The sequence below is a fragment of the Chiloscyllium plagiosum genome, unplaced genomic scaffold, assembly GCF_037043375.1.
Source record: "Chiloscyllium plagiosum isolate Xiang-an unplaced genomic scaffold, Cpla_swu_hap1 HiC_scaffold_19, whole genome shotgun sequence".
In the NCBI taxonomy this organism is placed as follows: domain Eukaryota; kingdom Metazoa; phylum Chordata; class Chondrichthyes; order Orectolobiformes; family Hemiscylliidae; genus Chiloscyllium; species Chiloscyllium plagiosum.
Window position 1 is genome coordinate 59,275,925 of NW_028270157.1, and position 24,760 is coordinate 59,300,684.

Genomic DNA, 24,760 nt, shown 5'->3' on the forward strand with positions numbered 1-24,760 from the left:
ACTGTCTATGTGGAGTTTGCACATTCTCCCCGTGTCTCCCCGGGTGCTCCGGTTTCCTCCCACAATCCAAAGATGTGCAGGTTCGGTGAAATGACCATGTTAAATTGCCCGTAGTGTTAGGTGTAGGGGAATGGGTCTGGGTGGGTTGGTCTTTGGAGGGTCGGTGTGGACTTGTTGGGCCGAAGGGCCTGGTTCCATACTGGAAGTAATCTAATCTAATAATCTAAAACAACTGATCAAAATGTCTGTTATTTTTCTATTTCCCGTTATTAATTCCCAAGTCTCTCCAAAGGGTGTATGCTCGTATATGAGTAGAAGCTTTTACTGTCAGTTTCTATAGTTTTCCTACCCCATATTCTTTATTGCTTTGAAGTTATCCTTAGCTTGTTTTGTGGCTTCCCTATCTCTGCCCTACCCTGCAATTTCCTAGAACTGCATGCCTTTCCTTTTAATTTGGTATCATTCTGAACTTCCTCAGTAGGACACAAGTGGTGTATTTTTGCTACGTGAAATATGGCTTTGTTGAGAACAATGAAATACCTTCATAAGTGTTAGTAGTCAAAAGAGGAGAGAGGATAAAGGCCTTGAGCAGTAGATAGGGAAGAAGGATGAAGTAAGAAAGGGAATAGGTCATGGGTGGATGAAGGGATAAATAAATTAATGGGTGCCAGCCTGTGGGAGCAGATGGAAATGAAACAGCTAATAGGCACTTTCACCCTCCATCCTAAACACACACGTGGTTCTAATCTCCACCATATCAATGACAAACTATTTACCTGGAAGCAGAGGAGAAAAGTTAAGGAGAAACAAAATTAGATTTTATGAAAAACAGAAGAGTAAGGGAGTCAGAGTCAGTGGGAGTGAGACTGGAGAAAAGCAACCCAAATAAAGTGGAAAGTGACATAATGGAGATGATTTATACCAACCTGCCTTTTTCAATGTCACAGGAGATTGACAATACTTGTTAAACTGTATTAACTGCTAATATGTTCTGTTATTACAAAACAAAAGTGCAATTACAAAGCTCCTTTAACATGGGAAAATTTTCCAAGATGCTTAAATTCCCTTTCTCACAGTTAAATAACAGCAGCTATGTGAAAATTGTCATTTTATAATACATTGCAATGAATAAAACCCCACAATTGCCAGTAGGTCTTGCAATGTGAAAACCTTCCAGTCATTTTCCATGTTGTATTTAGAGGAAGCTAAGTAAAATGTCAAGTCTAGAACAAAAGATCAATCTTTCACAATTTGGAAGTCATATATCCTGCTTTAATTTGCATTTTTTTATTAGAAATATATGCATCTACAATTCCAATGTACACAAGTGAGGAGGGCACTCAACAGAGCACATAGCTCTACTACACATTCTCAACTCAATGTTATTACAATTGTGCAGCTCATCCACAATTTCACCTTGCCAGGCTGATGCCCTATAACTGTAAATGTGGAAAACAGATTATTTTTAATAAGAGTTTTCATCTAACTGAGGAGGCTTCAGAGCAATCCAAATCCAATGATCTGTTCTGAAAAAAACTGCTCTTTTTAAAAAAAAAAGAGAGCTGTGAAACATTCAGCCATCATGTCTGAGGCAAACCATAATATTCTAATTAAATTAAATCCAAATAACAATTTTTAAGATCATGAGGGGCGTGGATAGGGTGAATAGTTAAGATCTTTTCCCCAGGGTAGGGGAGGACAGAGGGGAAGGACTTAAAAGGGAGCCAAGGGCAACTTTTTCATGCTGAGGGTGGTATGTGTACGGAATGAACTGCCAGAAGTGGTGAAGGCTGGTACAATCACAACATTTAAAAGGCATCTAGATGGGTATACGAATAGGAAGAGTTTAGACGGATATGGGCCAAATACTCGCAAATGGGACTAGATTAATTTAGGATATCTGGTCGGCTTGGACAAGTTGGACCAAAGGGTCTGTTTCCGTGCTGTACATGTGTATGACTCTATGACCTAAAATTAAAGTCAAATTGGACCATCTCCCCACATTAAAAGAATCCTTTAAAGAGCTCCAGAATCTGGATCTGTACTTTTGCCAAATCCTAATCAGTTATTCCTTTTTTCAGAATAGGTTGCTATGTCCTATTTGTCTACCATATTTTGTGGAAATCGTCCGTTGGTTTGAAAGGTTTTGTGGGCGGGGGGGCAGCAGGACTTTCCGTTGGCCAAAAGGTTACTTTGCAGGCATTAATTTGGAGCTATGTGCATGGGGACCCTGTGGAATCCCCATCATAGCATTCTCAGAAATAATCAGTGGAAAATTGAAAGTTCCTCTGTGCAATTCCACTATGCCTGAAATTCTACAAAAGATCTCCATAAAACTGGAATGAAATTAAGTACAATAGTTATTCCGAAACTTTAGACTATTAAAATTCATAGTCTCAAACCCACCAACCCACCCTCAAAGGAGACTCGACATCATTTATGTCGGGACCTAACAGGATCCCTCAGTACCCAACAACCCGCACTGAACTGCACCTGACTCCAACCTCTCCACCCGCCAACCCCTAAACTGCATCACCACCCCACCAGATCTGACCCAACACCTCTGCCAGATCCATTCATGCCCCTCTACTCACTGGCCCAGATTCCACCCAACCTCCCTCTCTTTTTGGACCTAAACCAAGATCCCCCACTGCCGGATATTAATCCGGCCAGATTTGACACCTACCCTCCCCACCTGCTCCTGCTGGACCCTACATCTCCAACCCAATCCAAACCCATTCTAAACACTTACCTGCCCCTTGATACCATACATCTTAACCATCACTTTGCCATTTTTTTATGTCATTACCCACAAGGTTTTATCAACCTTTGCAAGATCTATACACCACAATATCTAGGGTAAGTCTCCAATGTCGTAGTGAGGGTTTTAAGCAGTGCCAGAGGTGCCATCTTTCAGATGAGATTAAACAAGTTCCTATCAGGTCTCTCACGTTGACATAAACCATTGCTATTTGGGGACTTTGTGATGTGCAAGTCAACTTTCACATATCTTACATTGCAACAGTCACAGTACTTCAAACACTTCATTGGCCCTAAAACAATTTGAGATGTCCTGAGACCATCACAGGTGCTACACAAAGATTTTATTTTATCTCAGTGAAGTATAGCAATAAACTCTTTGATTCAGCTAAGGAATCAAAACATTCTATAAATTTTTTTTCATCTCGATAATTTCTGTTTATCCTATTGTCACAAAATACTGGATCTAAGAACTTTATTGTTAAATATATACATAATCCTCCAACACCATGCTCAAAATCTAAGTGAAGTGAATTTGTTTACACCATCTACAACAAAGATTTTAAAACATGGAACATTGCTTCTCAAATCTTTTTTACTCTGATGAGAAAATAGTGGTACTGTTCACCTTGGTTCTGAACCTAGAGCTCTAACTTTAATGTATCAGTGCCATTCTGAATGGAAGGTTCTCACAATTGCAACCAACTTTTCTAATGTGGCCTAACGAGTAATTTGTGGAATATTAAAATAACTGGTTTCAAGTTATCATGCAGTGCCATCATTTGAAGAACTGAATGATTGTTGGCCCTTTTTGTAAAACCTGGCAAATATAAACCGCACCTCACACACAGCAGTGGAAAATTACAACCCTTCAAGTTCCACACTGACCTGTGGCATTTCCGATTTTCTTTAGCACTATGATGCTGATTTTCTGAAAGGTTCTATTAATCAAACAATCCACAATTTGTCAAATAAGGAAAATATTTTGCATGTAATCTATAAATAAAATTACTGAAATTTCCATCAATACAAGACATCAAGCCAACATGTTTCCCCAATACGCAATAATTGAGAAAATGTTGACACTTATTAATAGCCCCAAATTCTAAGTGGCAAATATCTTTCAAAATGTGCACTGTTGTTTCCATCCTAAAACCGGCAGATCCAAACCTCCATATATGATTTCACAGGAGACTTCAAGTTTAAGAAGTAGATGTGCAAAGAATCAAGACCAATTTAAATTCTTTAATTTTTAATGAGCCATTGATTTATCGCTGTTATCTACACCATCTGATTAAAATGTGTGGATTATTTCTGAATATGTAATATTTGTAAACTGCGCTCTAATTGGATATTAGTCCAGAAATCTCCCTCTAGTCTAGAGGGTCATAAAGGCAGAAATATAAACAGTAACAATTAAATTAAAATGGAATAAAAAACATGAGTGAAATGGGGTTTGAAATGGGATTAGCATGGACGGACATTTTGGTCGGCATGGACCAAAGGGTCTGTCTCCATGCTGTAGGACTCTATGAGTCCTCATATGTTGTGATTCTGATGCTGAATTTCTATTATAACTCTGAAATGCTTTGAAGAAATCAAAATTGTCAGAAAAATAAAGAAATCCAAAAATGCAAGCATGCACTGAGTTGCAAAACATCCAAAAAATAAAAATAGCAAACAATGTTTCCAAACAACAGACTAAAGGAACATTATGACCACACTTTCAGAGGCAGTGCAATATGACCGATGAGGAAGGACATGGAATTACTTAGGCTGTGGTTTTAGTATACTACTTTTCACAAAGGAATATGAACATCTTAAAGCTCCACAATCCTGTAATTCCCATTCCTCAAGTTCTCAAAAATATCAGAAAATAAAAAATGTAAAAAAGTAAAACAGAAAATTGTAAATTATATGACAACATTCCAAAGCCTTTTGCTACACTGATGGGTTCAACTGAGGAAAGGAAATAAGATGACTTTGGCTTGGCTTGAATACAAGATTATAGGTTAAGGTTATACACCAGATCAAGTAACACTTTAACACAAAAACGTGCTATATTCCTCAATCATCATTTCTAATTAAATTAAACTCTAATGTTGGACCAGCCCGATTATAACTAGAGTCAGCGGATCCATAAATGAAACATGTTATGGAGCAGACCAAACCCTTTCCAATATACTAAGGAGATAGCCTAAACCCTAACTTTCATTTTAAACGAGAGTGTAAGGTACTGTATTTCAGATACGTAATATTCATAAACTGCTCTCTAATTGGATATTGGTCCAGGAATCTCCCTCTAGCCCAGATGATCATAAAGGCAGAAATATAAACAGTAACAATTAAATTAAAATGAAATAAAAAACATAAGTGAAATGGGGTTAGCATGGATGGATATTTTGGTCAGCCAAAGGGTCTGTCTCCGTGCTGTTGGGCTCTAGGAGTCCTCATATGTCAGTCACACTACTCAGCTTTAAGCAAAACACACTTTATTCTTACCCTTAAAATACAATCAATCAAAGAAGAATTTGTATAACTTTAACTCTATTATAAAACTCAACAGAATAATAGATTATTTAACTACTAAACAACAACTGTTCCAATATAGTTACATCCCATAAATACACCCTTGGCAAAGGCAAAGTCAGTAAAACTGATTTGTCTCGATGTGATTCTGGCAACAGGGAGAACTCCAGCTTTCTGCTATGGCCAAGAGTGATGTTACAGCTTCCACAGCCAACTTCAAAACCCCAATAACTACTGAAAACGAAACTGAAACCTGGTTCTGTGGAAGCCTGACTTCATCCATTCATGCTGATTCTATTGTTCCAACTTTTAAATAACTTGTGAGGCCTTTTTATGAGCTTGAGGTGACAGCTCAACACTTATGGTTCAAAACCTCTTTTCAAAAAAAGGTCAAAATACACCTCTGAATATATAGAATCACCACAAACATTGTTGCAGAACAGTAGAAATGAGGTTTGCTCTAAAAAGGAAGAGGTCTGGAAAGTGAGGTGCATGGGGACTGAAACTTTCAGAACACAAGCAAGTTAAGAAATGTATCACAACTGGGTCAAAAACAACCAGCAATCAAGCAAAGTATGAAGAAGCCTCCCGCCACCCCCAAAACCAAGAAAGACCTAAGTGCAAAAAGAGGTCAGAGACTAAACAGGATATAACGTACCCACTGTTAATGCTGCAGAAACTCAACAACATATTCTCCGCAATGATATGAGAAATTCCCACACTCGAGAAGCTTCAAAGAGGAGTGACAGTGTAGTAGATTGATAGGAGTGGCTGTATGTAACATTTAAAGGAAGCAAAACACCATTTTTTGTAGTTGAACTTAAAACGATATATTTATATAAACTGAATGAAGTATTTATCAACTGCTGTGTTTTTCATTACAAAACAAGTTAGTGATTATTTTAAGCCGTTCTCAACTGTCAACTTTAAAAGGATTTTATGATTTTCCCAATTATATTGTACTATATGGATTTGTAAATATCTGAATCAATTAAACTGTACGAACTTGAAAAGTACCATTATGGACGCTGGTTTCATAAACAGATATTAAATTCTAATTTGAGAAGCAGCTGTAAGCAAATAGCAGCAAGTACTCACTTCATATATTGTACTGACTAATTCTATTAAGTGTCAACACTTTACCTTGTTACAGGTTAAATAAATTAACACTTGACTATGTAGTTAATCACATCCTATAAACGAGTCGTACCATTTTTGTGATTTCAGGATGAATAAGATATGTTCCGTGTGATACTTAGTGGCCAGGGAGTAATACTCATGATTTACACGGCCCTTGGTCACCACAGATGTAGCATAATTTTTACTATCAGCAATCAACAAGAATATCGGGCTGAGGAATAATGAAACGGGAAACAATTATTCTCAATATATCACATCAATGACATGTTCTTCAATTTGCTGGCACTCCATAATATTCGAAATGCATGGGATTATATCATGTAAACAGCAAATGAGAAACGGAGATAATGAATGGCAATTGCAAACATTTGGGAAGTGACAGTCCATTGCCATCCTGAAGAGATACTGCATTCTTGGAGGCATCAGCTTTTGGATGAGTTGTTAAACCACTGCCCTGACAGGTAAAAGACTCTCTTTACTATTACAAAAAAAAAAGGAGTTCTCCTTGGGTAATGCTGGCAAATATTTATCCCTCAATGACCACTGTTAAAACTGATTACTTAGCCATTCTCAAGAAATCAAAATGTACTTTATAAAAAGGATTAAAGGGGCTCTCTATTGCTCCAAGAACTTCACTCGGGAATCCTAGAATATCCCGAATTAACTGGAGGTCAACCAAACAAAAGCACAGTGATTAAGAAAGGGAAAGCTCTGCTCCTGATTAGTCGACTGTAATGCTGTGACCCTGTCAGCCTCAGCACCAAGTTCACAAAATCTGTGTCAATCCATTTCCCAACTGATTTTCAGCCAATGGCAATGAGCCCTGATTACGTTAGTGTCTTCAAAACGAGGGGGGAGAACTTCAGTCAAGAAAAAATACACAAAAAGAGTTAAAAGAGGTGCAAAAACATTGTTCTATTATGCATTGGTTCATTTTTTGAGGAGTTGAAGAGGAATTATTCACAGGGATTTCCTGAATCTTACAGCTGGTTGGGTAGGTGTGCAAGAAAGGCTCAGGACATAACTAGATCAGGGGAAAAAAAGAGTGACACAACTGGGTCTGGTGGCTTCTAGTTTTAAACAGTCAACATAATATTAAAGAAAAAACTTCCTATTATTTGTCTATGGACTTTTTTAAAAAACATATAAATAATGCATATCTATCCTACTGATGTACATTAGAAAAGGCCAGCACCACAACATTAAATCCACATTTACACAATCCAAAATAGAACAAAGTTAAAATTAAGTATAGCACAAATACATTACAACACAACTTGAACAAATATTGCCAATGACCAAACATTTAACTTTACCTCATGTCAATTGCAACTCACAACAAACCAGCTACAAATAATTTTCACTGAACCATAAATACTTAGTTCATATCGCATGTACCAAGTGTTATAATCATTTATTTTAATTTTAGCTAAGTCATAAACACATGAAATAGCTAAAAGTGTGCACCCAAAAAAGAGACAAAGCTATTTTCAGCAGTCTTGCAGCAAGAATACTAGCTGCTGAATAAAATACTTGAATTAATGCTTAACTTACCCACAAAGGAAACTAGCAAATCAAGGGTAAATCATTGCCATAGAATTTGTCTAACTTTTATCAAATTGTCTACACTATGCAACTCTTCAGCACACTATCTTAAGGCTGTAACGTGTATGCGTGTACATAGAGCCCAATTGACATATTCTAGATAAAAGAAATAACTGAAGCACCAGACCAATAGGTTACACAATGCAAAAAGAATAGAATTAAACTAGCAACTTCTAAGATGACTACAAGGAGTAACAGTTGAAACAGGTATATACTTTGCAAAAGTTAGCAAAAACTCAAAGAATATCAAGTTGATCAGATTAAAGAGAAATTCACCAACACCCCTCCAACCGCAACAAGGACAGAACGCTCCTGGTGCTCACCTTCCACCCTACCAACCTTCGCATAAACCAAATCATCCGCTGACATTTCCACCACCTCCAAAACGGCCCCACCACCAGGGATATATTTTCCTCCCCACCCCTTTCCGTCTTCCACAAAGACCGGTCCCTCCGTGACTACCTGGTCAGATCCACGCACCCCGACAACCCACCCTCCCATCCTGGCACCTTCCCCTGCCACCGCAGGAACCTCAAAGCCTGCGCCCACACCTCCTCCCTCACCTCCATCCAAGGCCCTAAAGGAGCCTTCCACATCCATCAAAATTTTACCTGCACATCCACTAATATCAATTATTGTATCCATTGCTTCCGATGCGGTCTCCTCTACACCAGGGAGACTGGATGCCTCCTAGCAGAGTGCTTTAGGGAACATCTCCGGGACACCCGCACCAATCAACCACACCGCCCTGTGGCCCAACATTTCAACTCCCCCTCCCACTCTGCCGAGGACATGGGGGTCCTGGGCCTCCTTCACCGCCGCTCCCTCACCACCAGACGCCTGGAGGAAGGACGCCTCATCTTTCGCCTCGGAACACCTCAACCCCAGGGCATCAATGTGGATTTAAACAGTTTCCTCAATTCCCCTTCCCCCACCTCACCCTAGTTTCAAACTTGCAGCTCAGCACTGTCCCCATGACTTGTCCTACCTGCCTATCTTCTTTTCCACCTATCCATTCCACCCTCCACCCGCCCTCGACCTATCACCTTCATCCCCTCCCCCATTCACCTATTGTACTCTATGCTACTTTCTCCCCACCCTCACCCTCCTCTAGCTTATCTCTCCACGCTTCAGGCTCTCTGCCTTTATTCGTGATGAAGGGCTTTTGCCCGAAACGTCGATCTTACTGCTAAACCTTGGATGCTGCCTGAACTGCTGTGCTCTTCCAGCACCACTAAACCAGAATCTGGTTTCCAGCATCTGCAGTCATTGTTTTTACCTACCTTAAAGAGAAATTAACCGAGTCTGACTTTCAATCTGTTGTTACAATTTCCAAAATAGTGCTGGTAATGGTGATGGGAGATAGCAGCATACACAGTATTGCAATGGCCCCAGTTAACAAATTCACTGGCATTTCTTTCTAAATATATTGAGGATATTGCTGTATATTATAAATAGAGTAATTAATGCCTTTATGTTGAATTTCATTATCAAGCCATAGAATTACTGGCATCTCAATGCTATATTTTTAAAATTAGAGAATAAAAATAAATACAATATCTTATTTTAACCTGCTATACGTTGTTTCATTAAAGGAAAGTGGTTCAAACTTTAGGTCTCTCTTTATTGTTTGACACAAGCTCATGTTCCTCATTCCCTCAGACACTGTACAGTTAAATGTGAATATGCACAGTGCTTCCCTGCAATACCCACTTGAACCATTTCATAATCTTTCAGTGATATAATTATTTCCTCCACCCACCATCTAATTTGATACCCTCTTCTTTAGATGACTCAATCCTACATTGTTGAATTTATTTCAGATATCTTCAAAGCATAAGCATCAACTTTCATTTCTCACAGTGCAATGGCTGAATCAGTATATTTTCCTCTTCTACAACAATAGGTCTACCTTTCTAGACTTTCCTTTCTGACTTTCCAGTCTCCTTCTCTCATCTGTGAACTTTTCTTCCTCATTCTTTGAAGTTCCAAATATGACACCACAAATGTCTTCAGACCTGTGGCAATCAGCCCAGATTCTGAAGTTCACAGTGAACTAAAGGGCACTTGCCATTCATTGCAATACCAGCTGCCAACAGACTCTTTCAGCAGAGCCCAACCTACAGTGCAGAGAAGAACGAGGCAACCCCTCATCCTCTTGAAGGAATGTGGAACCTGTGTAAACAGGGCAAGCAACAGTACATCGCCGCAAATATTCAAATTAAAGAATCCTCATTGAGGCATGCAAAGCTCGAATCAGGAAATATATGAGTTAGCATACCAATGTAAAATCAAGTACAGAAACAAAGAATGGAACGGTGATCTTGAGAAAAAAATTGTTCTAATATCTACAATATTTCCAACAATAAATAAAATCTAACAGAATGACACTCCATGGTTCATGAATTAAATTTGAATTGAATTGAATTTATTGTCACGTGTACCGAGGCACAGTAAAAAGCTTTGTCTTGTGAGCAATATAGGCATATCACACAGTTAAATAGCATAGATAAGCAAATGATAGGTAAACAGCGGCAAAAACAAAAACACAAGTATAGCCAAATGCTAAGAGTTTAAGAGTCCATTCAGTATTCTAACAACAGTAGCGTAGAAACTGTTTCGAAACCAGCTGGTGTGTGTGTGCACGTTCAGGCTTCTGTAGTCATTGAAAGTAATTAAACTAAAAACTTAATAGATCATTTAAAACATATCTCCACATTCACAATAATTCTTCAGGCTTTTAAAGTTCTAGTTTGACATCTAATTACTTCGATTAGGTCAAATTCATGATTTTTTTCTGCTGTTTGGAACATCGACATTTTGTACTAGGATTGCTCAATCTTAGCCAGTTTCTCAATTTAAAAGAATGAAGTTACAATGCCATAACTATTATCACAGGATACTTTATTTCACAATAATTTGTCCAGTGAAACTTAAGCATATTGGCAAAAGTTCCTTTCCAAGGACAGGCCACTCCACTGGCAGTTCAGAGGATCTTACAATTCACAGTTTGTACTAAGCCAATATCAGACTTCCTCCATAGCCTTATCATAAACCTATGAGTTCTCTCTCAGCCTTTCTTTCCCCAGTTCTACTAGTACTACATCCCATTCTAGCATAGCACATTCCAAACAAGATTTTTGAGCTTTCATCTGAGCCACTTAGTTCTGTCTGCATGTCAACTGTTGTTAAAACAGTAAGTTTAAATTTGATATTTTTATTTTTCTAACAAATGACTAAATATTCCAAACGAGTAATCAAAACAAAATAGTTTCTCTTAAATTACAAAGATGGTCTAATAAAGCAATTAAAATCTGAACAATTTTTGTACAAGTGATAAGTATTTTGAAAGAACTGAAGTTAATAATTTGCCTCCATAATGCTGCAAACCGTCTCTGAAATATTATCCAATACCAGATAAATTAAAAAGCACAACTGTAAATTGTTATAAAAAGAAAAGTCAATCTATTAATAAAGGATACGTCATCACCAGCTGTAAGTGATCGATTTCAAAATGATTTTTTGTTAAATCACAAGCAGCAAAATTGGAAATTATATTCAATTTGACTAGAGTGGCGTAAAATTTCAGTTCATTACCAGTGACTGGAAACTGAACTGGACTAGTCGTATACATGTAGTGGTTACAAGAGTAGGTCAGAGGATGGAATTCCACAGTGAGTAAGTCACATCTCCTGACATTCCAAAGCCTTCTTAAGGTCTAGTCAGCACAATTTAGAGTACTATGGAATACTCTTCATTTTCCTGGATAAGTGCAGCTCCAATATCATTAAAGAAGCTGAACACCATTCAGAACTAAAAAACCTCCTGACCATTTCAGGTGCTGGATGGCAAATTATTTATACTCTTCACTTTTATACCATGAGTGCAATGTAACTAATCAAATCTTGTGAAAAGTACCCCCCAAATCCAGGATTTTGAATAGCTATAAGGACAAGTAGGCACGTAAGAACATCAACACTTGCAAGTTCTCGTGAACCACACACCATCCTGATTCAGAAACTGTTCGACTACTTTCACTGGGTCAAACTCCCTAACTGACAGCACTGAGAGTCTATCTATGCCACACAAACCCCAACAGCTCAAGAATATAACTCATCCCCAGCTCTTTGAGAACAATGAGAAAAGTGAATAAATGCCAACAATCCCTACATCCCTTGAATAAATATTAAAATACACACATTTGAGACTTATCTTTAGAACATTGAACAACACAGCACAGAACAGGCCCTTCAGCCCACGATGTTGTGCCGACCACTGATCCTCATGTATGCACCCTCAAATTTCTGTGACCAGTAGCATTCCATGCTCTCACAACTCTCTGTGGGCAGAAAGGTGGCAAATGGAATTCAATGTAGCTAAGTGTGAGGTGATTCACTTTGGGAAGAATAACAAAAAGATGGGGTACTGGGCTAACGGTCGGATACTTGGTAGTGTGGATGAGCAGAGGGATCTTGGTGTCCATGTACACAGATCTCTGAAAGTTGCCACCCAGGTAAATAGTGCGGTGAGGAAGGCATATGGCGTACTGGCTTTTATTGGTAGAGGAATTGAGTTCCTGAGTCCTGAGGTCATGATGCAGTTGTATAAGACTCTGGTGCGGCCGCATCTGGAATATTGTGTGCAGTTTTGGTCGCCATACTATAGGAAGGATGTGGAGGCACTGGAACGGGTGCAGAGGAGGTTTACCAGGATGTTGCCTGGTATGGAAGGAAGATCGTATGAGGAAAGACTGAGACACTTGGGGCTGTTTTCATTAGAGAAAAGAAGGTTTAGGGGTGACTTGATTGAGGTGTACAAGATGATTAGGGGGTTAGATAGGGTTGACAGTGTGAACCTTTTCCCGCGTATGGAGTCGGGTATTACAGGGGGCATAGCTTTAAATTAAGGGGGGGTAGATATAGGACTGAAGTTAGGGGTAGGTTCTTCACTCAGCGAGTCGTAAGTTCATGGAATGCCCTGCCAGTAGCAGTGGTGGACTCTCCCTCTTTATGGGCATTTAAGCGAGCATTGGATAGGTATACGGAGGATAGTGGGTTAGTATAGGTTAGGTGGGCTTGGATCGGCGCAACATCGAGGGCCAAAGGGCCTGTACTGCGCTGTATTCTTCTATGTTCTATGTTCTAACCCGCCTCTGTCATCCCCTCTATACTTTCCTCCAACCAGCTTAAAACTATGACCCCTCGTGTTAGTCATTTCTGCCCTGGGAAATAGTCTTTGGCTATTGACTCTATCTATGCCTCTCATTATCTTATATACCTCAATTAGGTCCCCTCTCCTCCTCTTCTTCTCCAAAGAAAAAAGTCCGAGCTCAGTCAACCTCTCTTCATAAGATAAGCCCTCCAGTCCAGGCAGCATCCTGGTAAACCTCCTCTGAACCCTCTCCAAAGCATCCACATCTTTCCTATAATAGGGCGACCAGAACTGGACGCAGTATTCCAAGTGCGTTCTAACCAATGTTTTATAGAGCTGCAACAAGATCTCACGACTCTTAAACTCAATCCCCCTGTTAATGAAAGCCAAAACACCATATGCTTTCTTAACAACCCTGTCCACTTGGGTGGCCATTTTAAGGAATCTATGTACCTGCACACCAAGATCCCTCTGTTCCTCCACACTGCCAAGAACCCTATCCTTAATCCTGTACTCAGCTTTCAAATTCGACCTTCCAAAATGCATCACCTCGCATTTATCCAGGTTGAACTCCATCTGCCACCTCTCAGCCCATCTCTGCAGCCTGTCAATGTCCCGCTGCAGCCTACAACAGCCCTCTATACGGTCAACGACACCTCCAACCTTTGTGTCATCTGCAAACTTGCTGACCCATCCTTCAATCCCCTCATCCAAGTCATTAATAAAAATTATAAACAGTAGAACCCAAGGACAGAGCCCTGTGGAACACCACTCACTACAGACTTCCAGGCAGAATATTTTCCTTCTACTACCACTCGCTGTCTTCTGTTGGCCAGCCAATTCTGTATCCAGACAGCTAAGTTCCCCTGTATCCCATTCCTCCTGACCTTCTGAATGAGCCTACCATGGGGAACCTTAACAAATGCCTTGCTGAAGTCCATATACACCACATCCACAGCTCGACCCTCATCAACTTTTCTAGTCACATCCTCAAAGAACTCGATAAGGTTTGTGAGGCATGACCTGCCCCTCACAAAGCCGTGTTGACTGCATTTAATCAAGCCATGCTCTTCCAGATGGTCATAAATCCTATCCCTCAGAATCCTTTCTAACACCTTGCAGACGACAGACGTGAGACTTACTGGTCTGTAATTGCCAGGGATTTCCCTATTTCCTTTCTTGAAGAGAGGAATTGCATTTGCCTCTCTCCAGTCCTCAGGTATGACACCAGTGGACAGCGAGGATGCAAAGATCTTCGCAAGTGGCGAAGCAATTGCAGTTCTCATTTCCCAAAGCAGCCAAGGACAAAGCTGGTCCGGCCCTGGCGACTTGTCAATCTTAATGTTTGACAAAATTTTCAGCATATCAGCTTCCTCTATCTCTATCCATTCCAGCATGCACACCTGCTCTTCAAAGGTTTCATTCACTACAAAGTTCATTTCTTTCGTAAAGACAGAAGCAAAAAACTCATTTAGGGCTTCCCCTACCTCCTCAGACTCCACACACAAATTCCCTATGCTATCCCTGATCGGCCTTACTCTTTCTTTGACCATTCTCTTATTCCTCACATAAGTGTAAAATGCCTTTGTGTTCTCCCTAATCCGTTCTGCCAAGCCTTTCTCGTGCCCCCTCCTGGCTCTCCTCAGACCATTTTTAAGCTCCTTCCTTGCCTGCCTGTAATCCTCTAGAGCTGAGCTTGACCCTAGCTTCCTCCACCTTATGTAAGCTACCTTTTTCCTTTTGACGATAAGCTCCACCGCTCTTGTCATCCAAGGTTCCTTTATCTTACCACTTCTTGCCTGTCTCAGAGGGACATACTTATTCATCACTTGCAACAACTGTTCCTTAAACAGTCTCCACATGTCTATAGTGCCTTTACCATGGAACAATTGCTCCCAATCCATGCTTCCTAACTCATGTCTAATCGCATCATAGTTTCCTCTTCCCCAATTAAATATCCTCCCATTTTGCCTAATCCTCTCCTTCCCCATAGCTATGTAGAATGTGAGGCAGTTGTGGTCACTATCACCAAAATGCTCTCCCACCACAAGATCTGATACCTGCCCCGGCTCGTTTCCAAGCACCAAGCCTAGAATGGCCTCTCCCCTCGTCGGCCTGTCAACGTACTGAGTTAGGAAACCCTCCTGAACACACCTTACAAAAACAGCTCCATTCAAATCTTCTGCTCGAAGGAAGTTCCAATCAATATTGGGAAAGTTAAAGTCACCCATTATAACAACCCTACTACGTCCACACTTTTCCAAAATCTGCCGACCTATGCTTTCTTCCATCTCCCTGCTGCTATTGGGGGGCCTGTAGTAAACCCCTAATGAGGTGACTGCTCCCATGCTGTTCCTAATTTCCACCCATACTGACTCGGTAGGCAGATTTTCCTCGACAATGGAAGCTTCTGTAGCTGTGATACCCTCTCTGAATAGTAGTGCTACACCCCCTCCTCTTTTCCCCCCTCCCTATTCTTTTTAAATGCTCTAAACCCTTGAACATCCAGCAACCATTCCTGCCCAAGAAACCCATGTCTCTGTTATGGCCACAACATCATAGCACCAGGTATTGATCCACGCTCTAAGTTCATCACTTTTATTTCTGATACTCCTTGTGTTAAAGCAAACACACTTTAACTGATCCCTTGGTTCCTCCCCACTAGCTGGTCTACCTCTTGCTATTGCCTCATCTGCATCAACTCTCACCTCCGATATACAGCTCAGGTTCCCACCCCCCTGCCATACTAGTTTAAACCCTCTCAAACTACTCGAGCAAACCTTCCACCCAGGACATTGGTCCCCTTCCAGTTCAGTTGCAACCTGTCCTTATTGTATAGGTCCCACCTTCCCCAGAAGGCATCCCAATTATCTACATATCTGAAGCCCTCCCTCCTACACCAGCTGCGCAACCACATGTTACGATGCACCCGCTCCCTGTTCCTCGCCTCGCTATCTCGTGGCACCGGTAGTAAACTAGAAAACACTACTCTGTTTGTCCTGCTTTGCAACTTCCATCCTAACTTCCTGAAATCACTTTTTATATCCTCGATCCTTTTCCTGGTTATATCATTAGTGCCAATATGTGACACAATTTCTGACTGTTCGCCCTCTCCTTTTAGAACCTTATACACCCGATCGAAGACGTCCCGGACCCTGGCACCAGGGAGGCAACATACCTTCTGGGAATCCCGATCCTGACCACAAAATCTCTTGTCGATTCCCCTAACTATCGAGTCCCCTACCAGGAGTACTTTTCTATTCTGCCCCCTTCCCTTCTTTGCTCAGTGCCAGAGAACTGACTGCTATGGCTTTCCTCTGGTAGGCCATCCCCCCCAGCAGTATTCAAAACAGTATACTTATTGCTGAGGGAAATGTCCACAGGGGATCTCTGCACTGTCTGTCTGTCCCCTTTCCTCCCCCTAATTGTAACTCATCTATCTTTGGGGAGATATTTATTTTAAATTATTGATTCAAACTATTAAGGTTCCCAGCAGAGGAGGACATTCAGCCCATTGCGAGTGCAATCCAAAACAAATCCTCTGGATCAACTCTTGCATGCATCTTGCTTTACTTTAAATATTTATCTAATTTTCCTTTAAAGTATGCAACGCACTTTGTGTGGAAAAGTATTCTATGTTTCAACACTATGTAAAATACTTATCAATGTTCCTCCCAAGTTGCATGGCACAGCATTGAAGGTTTCACGCATTGAAAAAAAAATCTGGCTCCGCACAACAAAAAAAAATTTAAGATGGAAAACTGATCCCAACCCCTCTCATTAGTCTCTTAGAGAAGATTTTAAATTAGTCACTGACTTGCTGACCAAAGGCAACAGCCTTCCCCCCCCCCCCGTCACTCCACCTGAATTTTCTATATAATAAAATCAGATAAGCCCACCACCAGTGTGCTTTCACTCTGCTCCAGTGAAAATGAGTTGAAACTTTATTGCTGGAACAGCACAGCAGGTCAGGCAGCATCCAGGGAACAGGAGATTCGACGTTTCGGGCACAGGCCCTTCTTCATTCCTGAAGAAGGGCCTGTGCCCGAAACGTCGAATCTCCTGTTCCCTGGATGCTGCCTGACCTGCTGTGCTGTTCCAGCAATAAAGTTTCAACTTTGATCTCCAGCATCTGCAGACCTCACTTTCTCCTCCAGTGAAAATGATCCAATCATTTATAACTACAGCTGCCCATATCTGGTATCATCTTGCCGACTGTACTCTATATGATACCTATGGCTTGAAGGTCATCCTACAGTGGATGCTCAAAACTGCATATATTAGTTTAACTATGACCTAAGCATTGGTTGGTGCAGATTTATCATTACTCCTGCATTCATGCACTTTACTCTCATAGTTATAAAATAGCTGTTTCTTTTATTTTCTAATACTCATATCCAGGACATTATAGGTTTGAACCCTGAGATCTTTACATTCATCCACATATTTGCATATCTTACTGTAAATTATGAACTTGCGATCATTCTTTTTATAAACTAAAAAAAATTACCTCACACTTATCCACAACAAATTGCATGTGCCATCTGTCTGTCTCTACCAATCGAGCTATGCCTTTCAAAGTTCTCCTCATTGCATGCTAAAACTCCTGTTGTGCGTCATCAAATTTCAAGACTCTGTTCTCTGTACTCAAACCCAAAGCAACAATTCACACCCTGAACAAAAATGGATTAACCCTTAAATACATCACTTCAAAACCTTCTTTGGTTGTAGCTTCACCCATTCCCCGACAACTCTGCTCTTGGCCATCAACCAACTTCCTAACCATGCTACTCAATTTCCTATACACCATATGCCTGAAATCTTTCTAACAAGCTTCTTGCAAGACACCTCATGGAGAGCCCTTTGAAAGTGATTTTTAACAGATGGGATATATTTTAGGATTTCTTATCTAGCACATTTGCAGAAAATAAATGCACACTAATACTTGATGTGTCCATAAGTCAACAGCATTCTGGAGGTGAAAAGACTGAACCAACGCTTTCAGAAACAATTCTTCACAAAATTGTGCCCTTTCTGAACTTCTAAAACCTGTTTGATTTTTTAGTCGTATGGTTAGTTTAAAACTTCCTAGCCCAATTCCTTAACATCCAGTATGAAAAATTCCAACAGGTATATCTGCTGCTTATCATCACTAAAACAATAAAGATATTGAATACAGGAAAAATTAAACAGGCAAAAAAAAAGCACAATTGATTGGAGATAATTTGGATAGCGTATGAGTAAGATGTATTAAAGACCTCCCACAAAATTTAGTTTTGGTTGGCGAGATGGTAAAACAGCTATAAAAGATTTCTAAGGTTTGCAAATTCACAGTTGTACTCCCTTTATGTTATTATTTATTAAAGACAACAGCCAGTCATGGAAAGACAAGGCATTAAAAAAGCTCAAGGTGAAGGCTGACATGTGCAAATTACTTGCTCAGAATGGCATTGCTAAAATGCTGACTTGGGTATGAACATTTACTGTACTTCTCAAAAAAAACGTTTATATGAGGAAAATACTTTTCACAGTTAAACTTATCATGTAATAAATCACACAGTGGTTTAAAGAAGAAATAAACTAATTTTACAAGTGGTAGAGAATTAACATATTTTAATTCATGTGAAAGAATTAAGCAGATATCAGTGTGAATGCTTAGTGATGAAAGTATACTTGTGACCAACTGTCATCAAAAGACCCTAAAGGGCTCTGAACAGAGTAGATGGGGAAAATAGCTGTTCCCAATGGAGGAAGGATTGAGAATGAGAGGTCACATATTTAAGGTAATTTGCAAAAAGAAGCAATGACAACATGAAGAGAAACATTTTCATACACTTGGCTTTTCGGATCTGGAAAACAGTTCCTTAGAATGGAGGCAGGTTCAATCAAGGCATTCAAAAGAAAATTATATTATTATTCAAAAAGAAAGAAGGGGAGTGACATGAGGTAAATTGCTCCTTCAGAGGGCCCATACAGACATGATGGGTTGAATGATCTCCTAAACTGTAGCCATTTTATAATTATGGAAACTCCAGATCAATTAGATACAATTATTCAGGAAACAATTGGTAGTCACATGGATGAAGGTGAACTTTTTACTAAAAGTCAGCATAGATTTCTAAAGGGGAACTAACAAAGTCTTTTTCAAGAAGTAACAGAAAGACTGGATGAGAGTGATGCAGCTGAAACAGACATTCAGAAGTCATTTGATACAATACTGCAAAACAGACTTGGGAGGAAATAAAAGGGATAGAAGCTACCTAATACAAAGTTGGCTGAGTGATAGTAAACAGAGAGTGAAGGTTAGTAGATAATTTTCAAACTGGAGAAGTGTTCATCATGGAGTTTCTCAGCGGTTTGTATTTGGACCCCTGATTTTCATGATACATGTGAATGACCTATATCTTTGAGCGCAGGGATAATTTCAAAATTTGCAGATGACACAAAATAAGACAACGTGGAAGGATTGTAAACCATGAGGAAGACAGTGTAAAACTCCAAAAGGACATAGATAAGTTGGAGGAGTGGGTGCATAGGTGGAAAATGGAGTTCAATGCATACAAATACGAGTTGATGCATTTTGGCAGGAAGAACATCAAAAGACAATACCAAATCGGGGTTATAATCCTAAAGATGCGGGAGCAGAGGGACCTATGTTTTCTCTTATTTCTTGAGCAGCTGTGCAGACCTCCAAGCGTGACAGCAGCTGGAGAAAACAGAATCGAATGCTTTGGCACAGTGTCAGCATGCCATCCTCCATGAGTGGACCCTCACAGATGTTGCGCAGCCACACAGCTCAGAAAGAACGTTGAGATTGACCTGTGTGTATACGGACACAGACCACTGAAGGTGGCAGGGCAAGTTGAGAGAGCCATTAATAAAGCCATAAAGTATATGAGCATGTAGGCCATGTTGACCTTATACAAGACACTTCTTAGACCTCAGCTGGAGTATTGTGCACAATTCTTGGTGCCACATTATAGAAAGGTTGTGAATACATTACATAGAGTGCAGAGGAGGTATACAGGAATGGTTCCAGAGATGAGAAATTTCAGTTGTAAGGATATATTGAAGAGGTTGGGAGTGTTCTCTGTAGAAGGAAGGTTGTAGGAGATCTGACAGAGTCTTCCAAAAATCATGAATGGGCTGGATAGAGTACACAGGGAGAATTTGTTCTTTTTATGCATAAAAGGAGCAAGTACAAATGGCACAGATTTGAAGTAATTTGTAAAAGAAACAAATGTGAGGTGAGAAAGAAAGTTTCACACAGTGAGTAGTTCAGGTATGAATGCACTGTCTGGAAATGTGGTGGAGGCAAATCCAATTCAGCATCCAAGAGGGTACTGGATGTTTATTTGAATAGAAATAATGTGCAAGGATATGGAGGAGGAGGAAATTGGCAATATGTAATAATGCTCATTTGAAGAGCCATGGCCAACATAATGGGCTGAATGGCTTCCTTCAGCACCATAACAATTCTGTAGTTCTGTGACTAAATGCGCAGCAAGCAAAGAATTCAAGGTACTAAATTCTTATCAGTAAACCTTGTTTGACACTTCATTTCAATATTCCAAAAAGTGCTAAACATAATATTTAATAATGATTACCACAGATAAATCTTCATCATCTTCTTTCTAATAAACTAATTACAGTTTGAGTGAAAATTTTCAGAATTAAAATCTGAAAACCACTGCCTGATGTACCAGGTACATCATCATCTGCTGAATTTGAGTCATTTTCATAATTGGTAACATGGCATGATATTTGAAACAAAAACACAAACTGCTGGAGGAAATTAATTCTGAAGTAGGTTCACTGAACGGGAAATATTAACTCTGCTTTTGCCTAATAGATGCCACCAGACTTACAAGTTTCTCCAGCAGTTCCTATTTTTGTTTCAAATTTTCAGAATCTACAGTTCTGTACTTTATTTTATGGCATTGGAAAGAGTTATTTATAGGGAGTCCTAGCCAGTCAACATTTTAGTTGTCAATGCTCCTTTAACTAATTCAGATGACTAGTTTCAGCAAAATTATGCAATATAACGAATTCCTTCCAATGGGCTTTTGGCATTTGCAATTGAACAAAATTTTGCCAAAAGTTCAGGATTTTATAATCATACTGCACTAACGTTGCAGTGAAACGTGGTAGTCAGAATATCAAAATTCTCAAATGCATGTAAACCAGTGACAAAACAGATTTAATATCATTAAAAAATTTAAATACAAAGAAAAACATTTCCAAACATAAATAGCTACCAGGATCCACTGAGATCCTTGAAGCTGCAGGTGAGTTCAGGTGAAAATCAAAATTAACTTTCAAACACATACGGTGTGTTCTGTGTAATGGAAAGCATTTGGTGCCTTTGCGTCTCTGTGGCCTGCCACCAATACTGACACATATAACAAATGTAAACATTGTGCAATGAGTGTCAGGAGTCAAGTCATTCATTCATTCATTACAATACCTGTCAAAGGCTGGCAGCTGGTTAACATATGAAAACGATATTTCACTTTGCAATTGCAGGGCAATGTTGTGTTGTTGTGTGTTTAGCATCGATATGCCATCCTTACCTTCTTTATTGAGCCTCATCACCTCTCTATTCTTTGAGCTCTCTTTTCCAGTGTCTTCTGATTCTTGATCTGCACGTGAGTAAACGGAAATAAGGAATGAAAAACAACAAAAAAATTGTTTTTTTGTTGAAGAAATAAAAGCCAACCTGGGTTAGTCAATCTTGAGCAATGTTAAATGCCAGTGTTTATGTGGTGACCCAGGGCCACATGTGGGGGGGGGGGGGGGGGGGCACTTGTTCGTTGATGGTTTCAACACCAACATCCAGTGAGTGTCCGAGCCTCCCGGGGGGAGAGGGACAGGCCGGCCGGGGGTCTGAGCTCCCAGCCCCGGGCCGGCCAAGGACCACCCGCAGCCCCCAACACACAGACGGACACACACCCACACAGAGACAGAGACACAGACAGAAGCAGACCCCCGCAGGCCGGCCGACCCCAGGGAGTGGGGGGGAGACACGGAGACAGGCCGCTTACTGTCCGCACATTGCACTCGGGCAGCGTCGATCCAGCTGGACCAGGGCTTGCCCAGGAAGGCCTCGGGACTCGGCACTTTCCGCTCCAGGGTCGCCATTGCTCTGCCTTCTTGTTCCTCCGCTTCCCCTCGCCACCGCGTGACGTCACCTTCGGCTCCTTCCGCCATCTTCAGCCGAGGGGACACAGGGGGAGGGGAGGAGAGAGAGGGGAGGGGGAGAAAGGAGGAGAGAGAGGGGAGGGGGAGAAAGGAGGAGAGAGAGGGGAGGGGGAGAGAGGGGGAGGAGAGAGGGGGAGGGAGAGGGGGAGGGAGAGAGGGGGAGGGAGAGGGGGAGGGAGAGAGGGGGAGGGAGAGGGGGAGGGAGAGAGGGGGAGGGAGAGAGGGGGAGGGAGAGGGGGAGGGAGAGAGAGGGGGAGAGGGGAGGGGAGAGGGGGAGAGGGGAGGGGAGAGGGGGAGAGGGGAGGGGGAGAGGGGAGGGGGAGGGAGAGGGGAGGGGGAGAGAGAGGAGAGGGGAGGGGGAGGGGGAGGGGGAGGGGAGGAGGGGAAGGGGAGGAGGGGAGGGGAAGGGGAGGAGGGGGAGGGGAAGGGGAGGAGGGGAGGGGAAGGGGAGGGGGGGAGGGGAAGGGGAGGGGGGGAGGGGAGGGGGGGGAGGAGGGGAGGGGAAGGGGAGGGGGGGAGGGGAGGGGGGGGAGGGGAGGAGGGGAGGGGAAGGGGGGAGGGGGGGAGGGGAGGGGGAGAGGGGAGGAGGGGAGGGGAGGGGAGGGGGAGAGGGGAGGGGAGGGGGAGAGAGAGGGGAGGGGAGAGAGGGGGGAGAGAGAGGGGAGGGGGAGGGAGAGGGGAGGGGAGAGAGGGGGGAGAGAGAGGGGAGGGGGAGAGAGGGGGAGAGAGAGGGGAGGGGAGGGGGAGAGAGAGGGGAGGGGAGGGGGAGAGAGAGGGGAGGGGGAGAGAGAGGGGAGGGGAGGGGGAGAGAGAGGGGAGGGGAGGGGGAGAGAGAGGGGGAGGGGAGGGGAGGGGGAGAGAGAGGGGAGGGGAGGGGAGGGGGAGAGAGAGGGGAGGGGAGGGGAGGGGGGGAGAGAGAGGGGAGGGGAGGGGGAGGGGGAGAGAGAGGGGAGGGGAGAGAGAGGGGAGGGGAGGGGAGGGGGGGAGAGAGAGGGGAGGGGAGGGGGAGGGGGAGAGAGAGGGGAGGGGAGAGAGAGGGGAGGAGAGGGGAGGGGGAGAGAGAGGGGAGGGGAGGGGGAGAGAGAGGGGAGGGGAGAGAGAGGGGAGGAGAGGGGGAGGGGAGGGGAGGGGGAGAGAGAGGGGAGGGGAGGGGGAGGGGGAGAGAGAGGGGAGGGGAGGGGAGGGGAGGGGGAGGGGGAGGGGAGGGGAGGGGGAGAGAGAGGGGAGGGGAGGGGGAGAGGGAGGGGAGGGGAGGGGGAGAGGGAGGGGAGGGGAGGGGGAGAGGGAGGGGAGGGGAGGGGGAGAGGGGGGAGGGGAGGGGGAGAGGGAGGGGAGGGGAGGGGAGAGAGGGGGGGAGGGGGAGAGTGGGGGAGGGGAGGGGGAGTGGAGGGGAGGGGAGGGGGAGAGGGAGGGGAGGGAGGGGGAGTGGGAGGGGAGGGGAGGGGGAGAGGGAGGGGAGGGGAGGGGGAGAGGGAGGGGAGGGGAGGGGGTGAGAGAGGGGAGGGGAGGGGAGGGGGGAGGAGGGAGGGGTGGGGAGGGGGAGTGGGAGGGGAGGGAGGGGGAGAGAGGGGAGGGGAGGGGAGGGGAGAGAGAGGGGAGGGGAGGGGAGGGGGGAGAGAGGGGAGGGGAGGGGTGGGGGAGGGTGGGAGGGGAGTGTGGGGTGGGGTGGGGGGGAGTGGGGGTGGGGTGGGGAGGGTGAGGGGTGGGGTGGGGGGGGGTGGTGGGAGGGGAGGGGAGGTGGAGGGTGGGGGGGGAGTGGGGGTGGGGTGGGGAGGGGTGTGGGGAGGGGGTGTGTGTGGGGGAGGGGAGGGGTGTGGGTGGGGGGGAGGGGGAGAGAGTGGGAGGGGGTGGGGAGGGGGAGAGAGAGGGGAGGGGAGGGGAGGGGGGGTGAGAGGGGTGGGGTGGGGAGGGGTGGGTGTGAGTGGGGAGGGGGTGGGGAGGGGGGTGTGTGTGGGGGTGGGAGGGTGGGGGGGTGAGTGTGGGGTGGGGAGGGGAGGGGGTGTGGGGGAGGGGTGGGGTGGGAGTGAGTGGGGTGGGGTGGGGAGGGGGTGAGTGTGGGGTGGGGTGGGGTGGGGTGGGGGGGGGAGGGGGTGTGTGTGGGGTGGGGAGGGGTGAGGTGTGGGTGGGGTGGGGGGTGAGTGGGTGGGGGAGGGGTGGGGTGGGTGGGGTGTGAGTGGGGAGGGGTGGGGAGGGGGTGAGTGGGGGTGGGGTGGGGTGGGGGGGTGGGTGGGGGAGAGTGGGGGTGGGGGGGGGAGTGAGTGGGGTGGGGAGGGGTGAGTGTGGGTGGGGTGGGGGGGAGTGGGTGGGGGGGTGGGGGTGGGGAGGGTGGGGGAGTGAGGGGGGGTGGGGGAGAGAGAGAGGGGAGGGGAGGGGG

The 24,760-nt window shown here is 43.6% G+C and overlaps 1 protein-coding gene across 7 annotated transcripts in view; it reads right to left on the reverse strand.

Annotated features, from left to right (window-relative positions):
- LOC122559522 (ataxin-7-like protein 1) overlaps positions 1-22,428 on the reverse strand; it is a 247,895-nt gene extending 225,467 nt beyond the window's left edge. For 2 of the 7 annotated variants that reach the window (XM_043709111.2, XM_043709110.2), the window contains exons 1-2: positions 22,230-22,428; positions 21,759-21,827 (exon numbers count right to left, since the gene is read on the reverse strand). In XM_043709111.2, coding sequence (XP_043565046.1) covers positions 21,759-21,827; positions 22,230-22,395 — 235 coding nt within the window. In that variant the 5' untranslated portion in view covers positions 22,396-22,428. The remainder of the gene's footprint in view (positions 1-21,758; positions 21,828-22,229) is intronic. The other 5 variants (XM_087997433.1, XM_087997432.1, XM_043709117.2 and 2 more) reach the window with 3 other exon arrangements.
- Positions 22,429-24,760: the final 2,332 nt, after the last annotated feature.